The sequence below is a fragment of the Bombyx mandarina genome, chromosome 19, assembly GCF_030267445.1.
Source record: "Bombyx mandarina strain Sakado chromosome 19, ASM3026744v2".
NCBI classification, from domain to species: Eukaryota; Metazoa; Arthropoda; class Insecta; order Lepidoptera; family Bombycidae; genus Bombyx; species Bombyx mandarina.
The window spans coordinates 4588665-4603797 of NC_143225.1; the positions used below are offsets into that span (position 1 = coordinate 4588665).

Below are 15133 nucleotides of genomic sequence, written 5' to 3' on the forward strand. Positions count from 1 at the left end.
ATTGTACTTGTACATAAGTCTTTTACTTATTAGGTTTTTTTTAGTGTGTTACAGAAACTTCTAGGGAAACTAATCGTAATCGTTCATAAAATACTAGGCTTTTTAATCGATTCCAGAAAGGTGATATCGATAGTCGGAATTCTCAATTCAGGATGTTTGAGTTTGATATTTCCAAATGAAGGATCCGTTCAAAGAGCTGTAGTACTGTCGAAACCTCGGCGTGATAATATGAAAATAGCACTAATGATTGACACGAGAAAACCTGCAACGCTCTATACTGCTTGTTTTAATTCCGCGTGTTGGGCGGCTACTGACCAAAATCTAAAAAAAATCAACGCAATCAGCAGCCCAATTGACTTACCGTGAATAGCACCAGTCTCGCGGTAACATCGACCGCGGTTGGTCGCATGCGTGCGTCTCCTTATCACGTTATTGTCGGTGTTTAGTTGTATCATAAAATTGCAATAAAACGGTGAAATTGAACACAAAACTAACACAATGGATCCCGAATCATTTTTAGACCTGGCCAATCAGGTCATAAAGTTGAAAATGTATCCTTATTTCGACATAGCGCATTCGTTGCTGTGCGCTCTTGCAGTCAGAGAAGATTTGGGATCCGGTGAGTGGTATTTCATTATTCTTTCAAATACGACCCGCCAAAATTGCCATATACGTCATGCTTCCGCATCCTGTGTGAGTAAAATGGAACCAAATATCGGTAATTTGTCGCTTCAATAAGCTGAAAGAAGACACACTCTACATGGTTTATAAATAGAATGTTCCCTGTGGCACCGCCAAATGCCTTGATAATATCTAAATCTGGCAGAACAACATTTTATTCTCTGATTTATTCATTAATACATTGATACAAATATATTTATATGTATCACATTTATTTACAAAACAGGTAGGAATAATAGTATCGTGTTGCACGTTATCTTGCATTATCACTGAAATTAAGATAATAATAGGTAGCTTGCAATACAGTTTAATTCGAGGACAGAAAGTTTTTTCAATGCCAGTCTGTCTGTGCATTATAAATACATATTTGGTCTTCAGCTTATACGAAGCGTATTCTAATTAAAAAGAAGTAATTAAGAATAATAAAATTAATAAATAAGATATGCTAAGGTACTGGCTGAATTTATATAAATAAAATTTTCTACATTAATTATATTGTATTCTGTACAAATAACAAGAAATTTAAATATTAAAACATTAAAATATTCATGAATTTAATTATGAACCAAAAACAAAAAATACAAAAAGAAACTTGGGCTCGTCCGGGATTTGAACCCGGGACCTCTCGCACCCGAAGCGAGAATCATACCCCTAGACCAACGAGCCACATGTATTGTTGATGAAATTAACTGTATGTATCTAAACCAAGAAAATCATTCTAAAATAAATGTTTTAAGAAAATCTCTTTTATTTTGTTATATTTGTAAAGAATTTACAACACAAGACGACTACATCGTATATTTTAAGGTCAATATGCCATGTGGCTAGGCTGTTGTCATCAGTCACAGCATCATTATAAATCCGCAATAAGCCCACATTTTATAATTATAATTTATATAGGATCATAAAATTTATTAAACAAATAGCATTAATAATTTGCCAGAATTTAAAAGCAAAAAATGGAGAAAATTAATAAATAGTAAGAATAGTAATAAATAGAATCGATGGTAAAAATGTATTTAAGAATAGCCGGTGTGTATGTGACGACGGCAATGGCGTAATTTAAGATTCAACCCCTAGGCCTAAAAGATTTGCAATTCTATAAATTAACGCGAATCATAAGCTTTTCATTATAGAATAAAATTCTATAGTATTTTGTTTTGGGAACGCGTGGCCGCAACCAGCCGCCCTGGGCCATAGCCCTTTTGGCCCTAGAGCAAATAGGCCTCTGAGCAACGGTGGCCACTCGTCATCAGTGTGCCTAGTGCGAGTTTTTTAACGTTCTCGATAGCGTAAAAGTTAACTCAAATTCGTATGGAGTTGGAACAGCGCCACTAGTAGATCGGTCAATGCTTGTCAGTCTTTAATGATAAATCACGCATGTTTGCAGGTGCCCAGGCCTTTTCCAGGAAGCATCCACTGTCATGCTGGCTGTCCACTATGCTAGTGATATTCGCCGGCGGTATGGTAGCCAATGGTCTTCTAGGCGAACCCATTTTGGCGCCGTTGAAGAATACACCCCAATTAGTCATCGGAACTGTTACATGGTAAATATACGTTATATATTACTTAAGATAATTTTAAATTAGCCTAAAAATATAAAAAAACATGCTTAAACAGCAAACCGATCTAACAATCAGCTTATTTCAGCCGTGAAGCAGTAATTCGTTTCGGTTTGAAGGGTGGGGCAGCCGTTGTAAGTATACTGAGACCTTAGAACTTATATACTCAAGGTGGATGAGGGCATTTAGGTTATAGATGTCTATGGCTCCGGTAACCACTTAACACCAGGTGCGCTGTGAGCTCGTCCACCTATCGAACGTACAATGCGTAGAACTTTTCTACTGTTTATAACTACTGTTACGCTATAATCTCGAGTTTTTTATGTCATTATCATCCGCTACCACGAAAACTTTAAAGTATTCACAATGTCAGAATTGAATAACAGTAAAAAATAAATAATAGTTTAAAAAAACTAAAAAACACGCTTTATATAAAATTCAACTAAAAAATTGAAAATAAATTTTAATAGATTTAAATTGAAAATAGTGCAAAAAATACATATATTTTATTTAAAAAATAACCATGCACCCCACGCTTTTAGTTGAATTTTTTATAAAGCGTGTTTTTTAATTTATTAAACTATTATTTATTTTTCATTTTTTAGTTAAATTTTCTATAAAAGCGTATTTTTAAACCTATTAAGTACTTTAACATCAATTCCTGCCTTATCGACTATAGATAAAAATTATATAAATTGGCAAAAATCTTATTTTGCAAATTGAATAATGGATAATCTTATCAAATTAGTGCATTGTCATCGGTCCTCGATAAATCTACAAAGTTTGAATAAAATCTGGCCGTTTAAAGTGGGTCAAAATCGCTTCTAAATGTGTCAGCTACAAACATACATACAAGTGAAGCTAATATAAAGCCTCTAAAAACGCAAAATTAAATCGCAAAAGTGCTTTTTTGAGTCTAATATCGAGATGAATAATTTTGAGACGGATATCGTGGTGAATTCTGTAACTTCTATTACAGGTACTTAGTTTTCTACACGCCTTTCGATGTAGGCTACAAGGTAGCGAAGTTCCTGCCGGTGAAGGTGGTGGCGGCTGCGATGAAAGAAATATACAGAGCCAAGAAAGTTTACGATGGAGTCAGCCACGCAGCCAAACTGTACCCTAACGCTTACGTCATTATGGTCATTGTTGGTCAGTGGATATTTGAATTACTATTTCGCGCACAATAATGCATTATCGAAAAAAACTATATTTTTTTTATTGCTTAGATGGGTGGACGAGCTCACAGCCCACCTGGTGTTAAATGGTTACTGGAGCCCATAGACATTTACGACGTAAATGCGCCACCCACCTTGAGATGTAAGTTCTAAGGTCTCAGTATAATAACCATCTTTGTTTTTTTGGGTTTTGTTTTTTAAACGTGGAGATGTACTAATGTCGCATTTCGTTTGTTAAATGTTTACCAAAACTCATAAACATTAATGCGGACATCTTGAGAGAAACGTATTCTATAATAACTGTATTCAACGCTGGACTGTATTGTGAATAAAACAGGCAGGTTGGTGGTATGGCAATTCTTGTTCTATATAAATTTCTCGTTGCCTAAATCTTATAGTAGGTACTGTTACGCCGATAAGAGTAACGCCATCTATCGCCGAATAGTCGAACGAATATCGAAGGATCTAGTAGCATCTAGAACGCTCGAGATGTACAACGCCATCTATTGTCAGATAGCGGAAACACAATACTGGACTTGTGTGGAATATTCTCGACGATTCTAGGGATTTCGTCTCGACTACAAAAGCGTTGCAAAGATGGCACGCAGTCAGTTAGTAATCGAAAGTACTCGAAGCGAAACAGCGAACAGATCACCTGAAGCGAAGCAGAAGCGAATTGAGAGTTTCAAAGTGCTTGTGAAGTGTTCTAAGTGTTGAATACAGTGCTAACTTGTGATTCGGTAGAATTTTATTTATCCCGAACCCTAGCGCGTAACAGTACCTATGTAGGTATATAAATTCGTATATAACTCGTATATAATTCGTATATAACCTTCGTTTCATCCCGTTTCTAATCAATACGGCCTTAATTAATGAATGGCGGTAACATTTCAGGTACGTTGAAAGGTAACGGTGCCGGCTTCACGAAATTAGTCGAGAGGCTTATCCGGGGCGCTTGGACCCCGACTGCGATGGAAACCATGCAACCCAGCTTGTAAGTATTCCTCTATATCAGGGGTGGCCAACCGGATAATAGTCACGACCGGTCGATCGTGGCTATTAGTTCAGTCGATCGTGGCGAGACAAAAAATATAAATAAATACATAGAAACAGACTGCGCAACGTAATCACCAATTGCTGCACGCATCACCTTCATCTTGTATAATTTTTTAATGACCATTACGTCACATTATTTATCTTCTCTTCTACACAAGAGTTCTCTTTTATGATATAATTTCAGGTTTATTGTAATCTTTTTCATAAAAGAAAATATGCTACTAATTTGTATTCTGAACATTGTTTCATTAAATTTCGAGAAAGGTCATTGGTAGATCGCAGAGTGTTTCGTCAGTAGATCTTGGTTCTAATCAAGCCGGCCACCCCTGCTCTATATTACACAATACACCATATCGACAGGTGAAAGGCTGTTTGGCTTAAGCGACATTTTTGCAACTCCACAGGAGAGCCATGTAAAGTTTAATATTTGGTAAAAATATCATGATAAAAAAACTGCTTCAGCTATTTGAATGAAGTCAACTTTATTGAAGTTCAATTAAAAGCAATAAACTGTTGATGCTAGTCTTGCCATAAATACTGAGACAAAGGAAAAAAAAATCTATTGCAAATAACATTTATTACTTTTACAGTGGTTAGTTTAATACATAAATATAAAACAATTTAAAGTATAAAAAGCTTATTTGAAGTGGTCTCCATTGCCTGCAATACAGTCCTTTAAACGTTGAGGCCAGTTATCAATAGAAGCACGCACTCTTTCCATGGGAAATTTTTTTACTGCCAATCGTACGGATTGTTTTAGGGACTCAAAATTATCATGGCGTTTAGAGCAAGCCGTACTCTCTAAAGCTGACCATAAATCATAATCCAGCGGATTAAGATCGGAACTAGACGACGGCCAGTCTTCAGCTCTGATGAAGTCCGAAACGTTCGTTTCCAACCAAGACTGCGTAGACCGAGCTTTATGACCTGGCGCCGAGTCTTGCTGGAAAGACCATTCTTGATTATTGAACATGGTGTTGTTAAGGGGCTTCACTACCTTCTCAAGAATGGTATCTTGATACTCTTGTGCCGATTTTTTGATACCTTTTTCACAAAAGTATGCCTCAGTCACTCCTTCATATCTAATACCCTACCAAACCATCACTGAAGTCGGATAGTGCCCACGTTGCACTCTGTCGACTAATTGGGAAGCTTCCTCAGAGCTTTGAGCATAAATACGGTCATTTTGTTTGTTAAAATGTTGCTCAATTGTAAACATTTTCTCATCCGTAAACAAAATTTTTCTATGACCTCCCTTTGCGTACCGGTTCAGTAGTTGTTTCGATTTTACCACCCTATTCTCTTTTAAATTATCAGTTAAGAAATGACCAGTACGTCTATTATAGGCTGCAAGTCCTAAGTCATCTTTTAAAATACGCGACATGGTTCTAGGTGCTATCTTCATCACCCGAGATAAAATCTTTTGCTTTCGGACAGGATTTCTTCGAATTCTTTCCCTTAGTGCTTTGACCACCTTTTTCGTACGAACACTACGTGGACGGCCAGATCTTTTTCTGTCACAAACAGAGGAGGTCTCATTGCACCTATTAATAGCCCGGTTTACAAACATTTGACTAATACCAAGCGTATGGAGAGTTTTAAAAATTGCATTTGCCTCCATACCTACTTTGTGTAATGCAATCACAGCGATTCGGTTCTCTTTATCACCCCACTCCAATTTAATATCGCAAAATATTGTACAATGTATTGGCGCTAAAATGAGAAAACTCAATGAGCAATCATATAAAAATGACAGATTCCAAATTCAAATGTAATATTTTGTTTATTTTTAATTGTAACAGTATTTATGATCAGACTAAGTACATATAAATAAAATTGGAGTTTGTAATATTGAAATAACCGCTTTTTACTACATGCATACGAATATAACTACATATATATACATACACCAATATAACATTTTTTTCAAATTTTGTCTGTCTGTTTGTTTCGGTTAATTTCTGGAACGGCTGAACCGATTTTGAAGAGACCTTCACTGATAGGTAGCTGATGATATAAGGAGTAACTTAGGCTGCGTTTTGTTCATTGACTTATATATTAGAAGCTAAAAAAAGATACACATAAAACAATAAGTAAACAATCTGGCTAGTAACATAAGCGCACGACTAATTAAAATAAAATAGATTTTAAATAAAATCCTTCATGAGATCTATTCGTAGTAATAATTAAAACAAAGATAATTTTCTTTTATTTTTTTCTATTTTTAGCTACACAAAGGCTTCGCTGGTAGCTTCCGTGATCTTCGTATTGGATAAGAAGACAGATTTGATCTCTGCTCCTCACGCACTCGTCTACTTCGGTATCGTTATCTTCTTTGTTTACTTTAAGGTGAGAGCTAAGTCGATTATTATTTATAGTTTTTCTTTTTTTTCCTACCTATGCTATTGCTTGAGAGGCTATTTTAGCTTCACCCTAACGTGTAGGTGAGGTCTCGGAGTTCAAACCGGAGTGTTGCTAATATTGGCACTAACAAGAACAGTGCTTCACAGAATCTACCACCGGATAGGAAACGCGACCCACTGAGAAGATCCGGCGAGAAACTCAGTGGGCTGTGTCTATGGGTTAATTCACTCGTCGACCCCTTCGTAGTAAGCGACGGGTTCGACGAGTACGATGACGGGTGCTTGAGTGAGGTACCTAAAAGCACCGTTAGTGGATCGGGAGGATGTGGAGAAAATGACGTGTTTTGGGCGACGTCGACTGCTTTCCATTCTGTCGAATTTTGAAATATTTACTTCGACGAACGGTATTTCTAAATAATCGTTTCAGAATTAAAAAATAACAATATAATACTTATTTCAATTATTAATCTACAATTTTTTTAGTAGTTTAGAAGCGTTGACCAATAAATAGAGAGAAAAAAATACATAAGTAGGTATTGCTACAAAATCGATTTCTACAAAAAACCAGATTTAGCGTAGTGACTGTGATATCGAGAAATATTATCGAGTTAGACTAATCTACTAGTGAGGTATTTAATAGACTTTCTAAGATCGCAAGTGACAAAGAAAATACCTTTTTTTTATTAATTCTATACAGTAAGCTGTCGTAAGACATTCAACCGTAGTTATGAGAAAAAGAAAAAACCTAAAACAACAAAATAAACTGTTTAATTGAAGGAATATTTCTTTCGTACCTCGACTTATGACAACCATGTTTGCCTTTAGAACTTTACTGGAATAGTTATTATGGGAAAGCATCACCCACCTATGTGGGTACTTGAGCGGCTTGACTCTGCCCCTGGCATTGCTGACGTCCATGAGCGACGGTAACCGCTTACCATCAGGTGGGCCGTATGCTCTTCTACCTACAAGGCCAATAAAAAAATTACTTCCAAGCTAGGATATTATCCCGTGTGTTGTGGGTGTCATTAGCACTTACAAGAGAAGAAGTTACTGGACACCCAGATTTGGAATACAAAGATACTGACTTCGAGCAGAGTAAAACCTGCTCATAGTAATTTTAATGGCTACACGGGCAAAAAAAAAATTGTACTTCGACGAATTTATAAGCCATTTTTCCACGTCTTGGAGTATAAGCACCGCGTATTTGAATTAACTTTATTCTTCTCATTTCCAGCTCTCCTCCATACTTCTGGGCATCCACGATCCCTTCGTGCCATTTGAGAATCTGTTTTGCGCTTTATTCATGGGCGGCATTTGGGATTCGCTGGCAAAGTTGCTCGGCAAAGGACAACCCAAGGAGGAGACTAAGGACACCAAGAAAATCAACTAGTAATCACGAGTAAGTCCTGATTCATTTCCGATGGTTAGAACGCTATGCTTTGATGAAAACTGAGACTTAGAACTCATCGAGGCGGCATTTATGTTGTTAAAATCTATGGGCCCCAGTAACCACTTAATACAAGATACACTAAATAAATTTTTAAAAATTAAGCAGTGCCTATTACCCCTAATTAAACCGGTGAAACTTCTTGTCAAGCACGGGTGAGTATCGTCAATGCATGATTGCTTCGAAGCAGAAATAAGCAGGATTTTAATATTAACCTGTAGAGCTCTCAATATACCATAACCCAGTTTCAATAAGTCTTCCATATATAAAAATCTGCTAAGAACATAAAGACCGCCATTTTACCGAGCAAATACCGCTCTGTTAAAGACCTGCCCTAAGATTTGTGAAAATAATCAGATGGTTAAGCCATATTCTTATTATACGTTGGTGTAACGATCTAGACCAGAATAATAAAATTCATAAAACTAGAAAGTTCGTTCTGAAAAAAAAGATGGTTGCATCATTTGCTTGAAAATTTATTGTAGATAAAACCGGCCGATATTTTACACTAACAAAATGAATTGAAGGTTGAAGTTTATTTTAAGTAGAATCTACAGTCAGCGTCACGAGTCTTTCCTCGAAAACGATTACTGTGATTATCCACAATTGTGTAGGGTTGATGACAAGAAAAAAATACGTGGTCATAATACACGAGCACTCAATGCCTTTTTATGCTGTTACTTTAAAATATCACTTTATCAGAACATGAAATAAAAAAAAAGACCTGTCTACAAATAAATACACGATGGTACTCGCTAATATTTAGTACGTACTAGTATTCACTGTGATCCACTAATCCTAATCGATAATGCATTGCGATTGGCTTCAAGCGATGTCCTTGTTGCCAGTCTCAAGTTTATATTATTTATTTTGTTGTCTGAAAAATGATATGGAGCAAAATGCGTTGAAGTAGATTTATTTGCAATTGACTGCAATCAATTGGGATGCAATTAATTGCAATAAGATGAGATGGGATAAAATAAAGGTTCAGGAAATTGGTTATTTACTAAGATTTTAATTGAGTTTTTGGAGAAACCCGAGAAGCCACGTCCGCCGACTTTCTTTCGCTTTCCCGCACTTGTGCACTTTCACAGATAGTAAAAAAATAATAAGCCACTATTATTACACGTTTAAATTTGCAGACAAACTAAAATTACAAAATAAATCAGTTCACACAACTTCGCTCATCGCGTTCCCGCCAAAAAGTCCCTGATGCTGCACTCCGTAATTCACTATGGATCATTTTATCTTATATTTATTATTTGTTATGTCTTGTATTTATAATTGTTTGTTTGTTTTGCGCGTTACTGCTGTTATTAGTCATTAATTATCTGTCACTAAGTGCGGCCGTAATAATAAATGAAATTGTACCTAATCCTTGAATTTTTCCATTGTAGATTATCAGATACGTTAACGTCGCGCAACCAACTGACACCGACAATATAAATGCGACGCTACATCACAAGTATTATAAACAGAAAAAAAAAACAAAAAAAAGAAAAAAAGAAAAAAAAAGTAAAACTTTAAACCCAAAAAAATGGCACAACGACCAAAGTTTGATTTGTTTAGAATTAGTATTTAATTTGTAGTTTTAAACGTATTTTTAATAATTATAGATGTTTTTATATTTTTATTTTATATGAATATTAGTTCCTGTAGTCCCTGATTTGCCAAATATTGTGATAAATTACTATTATCATGTATTAGTTAATTAATAAATTCTACTTGTATTAAAGATGACCTGTACTTAAAACGTGACAATGTATTTTTTAGTTTTATGTATTTTACATTTGACTTGTACCAGTATATTTGAGTGAAAAAAAAAAGAATAAAAAGGAATCGAGCATTGAAATTATTTACGTAGTACTTAAGTTTTCTCCGAAACGAATATCGAATGTTCTCGAGTTTCCTTGTTAAATAAACGACAGTAAACCAATAATTTCCTATCTGTAAGAGATCGGATAAAAAACAAGGCATTTACCCTACCTCATTCTAAGAAAAACGGAGGAAGTTTCAGTTAGTAAAAATAAAGTTGACGTTATCGATAAATGACACAGATTAAACTATGATTTCGTCACTCCGAAACACGCAAACTTTTAATTCAAATAATTTGCCACGAAACGTCTGACTGATTCGCGCGGGTGCAAGCGATGATGATTACACGTTTCATTCGTTCATATTTTATCCTGCTATTTATTAAATGACACTTGAATATATTACATACTATTTGTATAATTCAAATTGACAAAATGCCTTTTAATAAACACAGTACAGACGAAGTAAATCTACAAAAAAAGAAATCGTAATGTAATAAGAATTCAATTAAAATTATTTAAAAGATTCAGTAATTTTGCAACATAAATAATTTGTAATTCAAACATCTGTCAACTTGAAACAGCTGACCGAGTCGCATTGGGTGCAAGCGGCAAGGTATACCGAGTTTCGAGTTAAGATTATTTTATTACTTCTTACTTGAATTAATTCATTATAATAAAATTACTATTTGGGCATGTTCAACAAGGAAATAAATTGTTTTTATTAATCATTGTGTTTCATTTGATACCTGAAAACCGGTCGTACATGGTGACCGCCATTAATCGCACCATTATATTAAAAAAGTGTTTATTCGATGTGTCAATTTTTGTTTTTGCATTATACGTTACGTGTAGTACGGGCTCAGAATACGGTCTGCCACTTTTTTCCCTACCTATTCACTGGTAGCTTAGGGGGCTATTCCAGTACTGTTGCCAACCCTACTGTTTTAAATGTAGATCTACAGTTTTTCGGAAATTCTCTTAGTTTTCAGCTTAGACCTCGAAATCTAAAGATTTTTATGTAAGATGCTAGGCGTCATCTATTTTATTAGAAAACGAACGAAACTAAGAATAAACATTCTACGACCACAATAACAGGTACCTTACACACAAAATCAGAAATTAAAAAAATGTTTCGAATTCAATGTGACAAATGATCATTTAAAAAAAAATCAATAAAAATATGTACGATTTCAACAAAAGTAAAGATTAAACTGAAAATCAAGAAGACTTACAAATTGAAAATGTAGTAGTAGCCAGTAATACTATCTAACATAACTTTTTTTCATTTAGTAATCTGTGAAGTTAGTAGTGTGTGTAGTTAGCTCTTGTTTTCATGTTGTTTTCAAATATTCTTTTTTGTCGTACTGTTAACATTTAATTTTAGCCTATTTTTCCGCTGTTTGTAAAATTGCTGTAACATGTCATAGTGTGTTATGAGATTGCTGTACATGCCTGTAACTGGCTTACATACCAGTACTTAATTTTATACATGTTAATTTTAAGCTTGAATGTTTTGTGTGTATTGCTGTTGGTGTGTCTAAATAAATAAATAAACATGCAGGCACTGGAATAATTGCAATTTTGATACTTTTAATTTTGACATTTAATTAGATTAAAACTTTGATAATTACTTACACAATTATTATTTTTAGTACCCTCCCTACAATGTATTCTATTTATTACTATCATTAAATTATACAAAATATAATATAAAGATAAAGATGTAGATTTACTGTTTTTTAATTTGATATTTACAGTTTTCTACGGTTTTTTTAAGCATTTCTACAGTTTTACTCTATGCTAGGGCTGGCAACCCTGTATTCCAGCTACGCGCGGACGGGTAGATAAGCTCACGGGCTCAACCTAAGGGAATTTGTTAACACTAGTTCTAGCAAGGGCTTTGCAGAATCTACCACCGGATCGAAATCGCGACCCACTAAGAAGATTCGGCGATTAACTCAGTGGGTTGTATCTATGTTAGTTCGCTCGTCGAATTCATCGTCGTAATCGACGAGCTCGACGAGGATGTTGACCAGTGCTTGAATATCCTAAAAGCACCGAGAGTGGATTCGAAATATGCTTCGGGCTACGGCGACTTTGCGTTTCTCCGTCGCCTGGGTCGCATAATTAGCGGTGGCCGCGATAAGTTATTTATCATGTCGCGCTGCTTTGTCGAAGTAGCGTTCTAACGCTACCTTTTCAAGGTGGGTGGCGCATTTACATTGTAGATGTCCACGGGCTCCAGTAACCACTTAACACCAGGTGGGCTGTGAGCTCGTCCACCCACCTAAGCAATAAAAAATAAAAAAAGTGTGTGTGTCCGCTCCGACGCACGACTGGAGTTTACTGGATATAAAAAATTAAACGAAACAATACGAGAAATAGTTCTATATTACGACAACACGATACACTACAGATTATTAACAAATTAACGAGACACAAAACAAACGACTAACAAATATATGAAAATACAATAATGAGAGAAACGCGCGATCAGTACGAGGCTTTGTGGCGGACTGCCGGCGCAGCAGCCCGGCGCGCATTTCGTGTGACATGCGCATAACGCATTTCGTGTGACATGCTAGTACGATTTTGGTCCCCATAATTTTCATACCCCGGGCCTATATATGTAAATCGATTCTAAAGGAGTAAACTCCAAAAAGTGTGTGTGTCCGCTCCGACGCACGACTGGAGTTTACTGGATATAAAAAATTAAACGAAACAATACGAGAAATAGTTCTATATTACGACAACACGATACACTACAGATTATTAACAAATTAACGAGACACAAAACAAACGACTAACAAATATATGAAAATACAATAATGAGAGAAACGCGCGATCAGTACGAGGCTTTGTGGCGGACTGCCGGCGCATGTACTAGCATGTCACACGAAATGCGCATAACGCATTTCGTGTGACATGCTAGTACGATTTTGGTCCCCATAATTTTCATACCCCGGGCCTATATATGTAAATCGATTCTAAAGGAGTAAACTCCAAAAATAAAACCTTAAGATACTTACGTAGTACCTATAGGTTCTAAAATAAGACCGCCGTGCAACGTATCCAAGTTTTGTAGAGTGTCACCTTAATACAAAGGTACTGTTTACTTTGCTTGCAGATCATGGGGTAGAGTCGATTGAGTAGAAACGCAGTTAGGTCGCTCAGTGTCTTGATCTGACTAGGCTAGGGTGACGCCTAGGTAATTGGCCTTTAAAAGGCCTACGATATGACCTGGCCTAATATTTTATGGTGGGAATGATCGCGCCTAATTCAAGGCGAAATACTAGAATACTAGTAGTGGTGTCGGAAGGGCGACCCATATTGAAGAGGTCTGCCACTAATAGCGTTCCAGTGGTAATGTTACATGTAGCACCTAGATTGTCTCATGTGAACTAGTATTGCTCAAAAATATTCATACCTAGTGTTACTGAAGCTCGCATGAAAAAAATCAGATTAGTCATCTAGTTGGATTAATTGATCAAAGTTGATTGGCATTTTTGAAAGTACTTACGTGATAATTTATTGAGATTCGTTTTTCTTCAACGATATTATGATTGTAGGTAATATCGTCAGTGGTTTTTAATTTAAATTTCCATTAGGTTTAAGCCTAAAGTAACACTGAACTATCAAAATCAAACAATTCACACAATTTCTCTCTTTTTTGTTTTTCGTCTCCACCAATAATAAGTCTGTTCCTTTTCTCATTTCCATATGGACAATGATTTTTTATTACTACTACTACAAACTTACACTAAATTTATGCACGAGATTATCCTGTAAGTTTAAAAATATTTTTTTTTGTTTACGAGTTAGATGTAGATAATATAATATGCTTTAGTTGATCACCTTTAATAATTTCCAACAGTTTCAAGTATTTTGCCGCTTCGTGGTACCATTAAAACGTAGGATACAGAGATTCAAAAAAATAGGAGAGAATAATATAATAAAAACACTTACATTTAATAATCGGTTAAATGAATACGTTAATATGAAAGAGCGAGAGAGAGAGAGAGACGTTAACAAAAAAAAATCGAACCTCAAAAACATCATGAAACTTTGACAACTAGAGATACATGGTATAATTTTCCATGCACAATTTTTAAAGCCTTCTCAAAAACTGTCTATTGGCCCCTTAGGTACTGCTGATGGTGTTGAATGTATGTAATATTTATTAATATGATGTGTTATATTTTGGAGTTGTTTTTTATATACTTTTTCTATGTTTGTTTTCTGTTTGTTCTCTATGTATAACTACGACCCTACCAACAAAATGACTCCCCTGCACTCTTGGCCAAGCGTCCAATCCCCCCCAGTCAGAACTTAGGTGTGTTAAGAGGTTACCGCGACCAGCACTGCAACCAGACAGCGCGACTAACCCCAAAGACTATTGGCTCACAGAGCCTTCGAGGCGAAACAAAGACGCTGGAACGTCACCGGCCGCGGTGCGGTGGGACGTCAGGCCACCCAACCAGTGCCGTTGGTGTTCCGTGATACTTCGCCCAAGAACCAGACTGTCAGGTGCGGCTTTGATCCACCGCCAACGGTCGCTCTCTCATGTTGAAGTAACTCCTTGGCGGCGCACTAGTGTGGTCGTAACGCGCCGCGCAGCCTTGACCGCCTCAGGTTGCCCCATAACCTTCACCGGGCGAAGGCCGCCGCCTCTAGGAGCCGAGATGTGCCTTCGTAAGTTGCTATTCCATGGGACTCTTAATTGAATTTTATTTTTGTAAATCTGGCAGCTAACGTAAATTATTGTGTGGATATACTGGTGTCTGTTAAAAAAGAAAATAAGTATTATAAATAAATAATCTTGAGAGGCTGGGCAAACCATTACTAGACCCTAAGATATATGAATAGTCCTATTCATTAATTATTCATCATTCAGATCATTTTGAAATTGAGTAAGTACATGGCCCAATTTTCCTCACGAAATGAAAAGAAAAAAATTATACATAATTTGTATTTCTTAGTTTTTTTTACACTACGTGCTTAATATACATTTCCTGGAATATACATA

General features: G+C 36.0%; 1 protein-coding gene and 1 non-coding gene across 2 annotated transcripts; one reads left to right on the forward strand and one right to left on the reverse strand.

Annotated features, from left to right (window-relative positions):
* The first annotated feature begins 362 nt into the window (after positions 1-362).
* Positions 363-10151, forward strand: LOC114239486 (trimeric intracellular cation channel type 1B.1). Its single transcript, XM_028169693.2, has 7 exons — positions 363-619; positions 2072-2228; positions 3223-3395; positions 4316-4415; positions 6706-6826; positions 8078-8242; positions 9688-10151. The coding sequence occupies exons 1-6, from the start codon at positions 499-501 to the stop codon at positions 8231-8233; spliced, it is 828 nt and encodes a 275-aa protein (XP_028025494.1). The 5' UTR covers positions 363-498; the 3' UTR covers positions 8234-8242; positions 9688-10151.
* TRNAP-CGG (transfer RNA proline (anticodon CGG)) lies at positions 1276-1347 on the reverse strand. The gene has a single exon. It is a non-coding gene; the product is annotated as a tRNA-Pro (tRNA).
* Positions 10152-15133: the final 4982 nt, after the last annotated feature.

What these genes read in the sequence shown, in the direction of transcription:
- LOC114239486 (XM_028169693.2), top strand. Translation starts at nt 499, where the DNA reads ATGGATCCCGAATCATTTTTAGACCTGGCCAATCAGGTCATAAAGTTG. An exon ending in CGTCATTATGGTCATTGTTG is followed by an intron (nt 3,396 to 4,315) that starts GTCAGTGGATAT and finishes GTAACATTTCAG; the next exon opens with GTACGTTGAAAGGTAACGGT. An exon ending in GAAACCATGCAACCCAGCTT is followed by an intron (nt 4,416 to 6,705) that starts GTAAGTATTCCT and finishes TTCTATTTTTAG; the next exon opens with CTACACAAAGGCTTCGCTGG.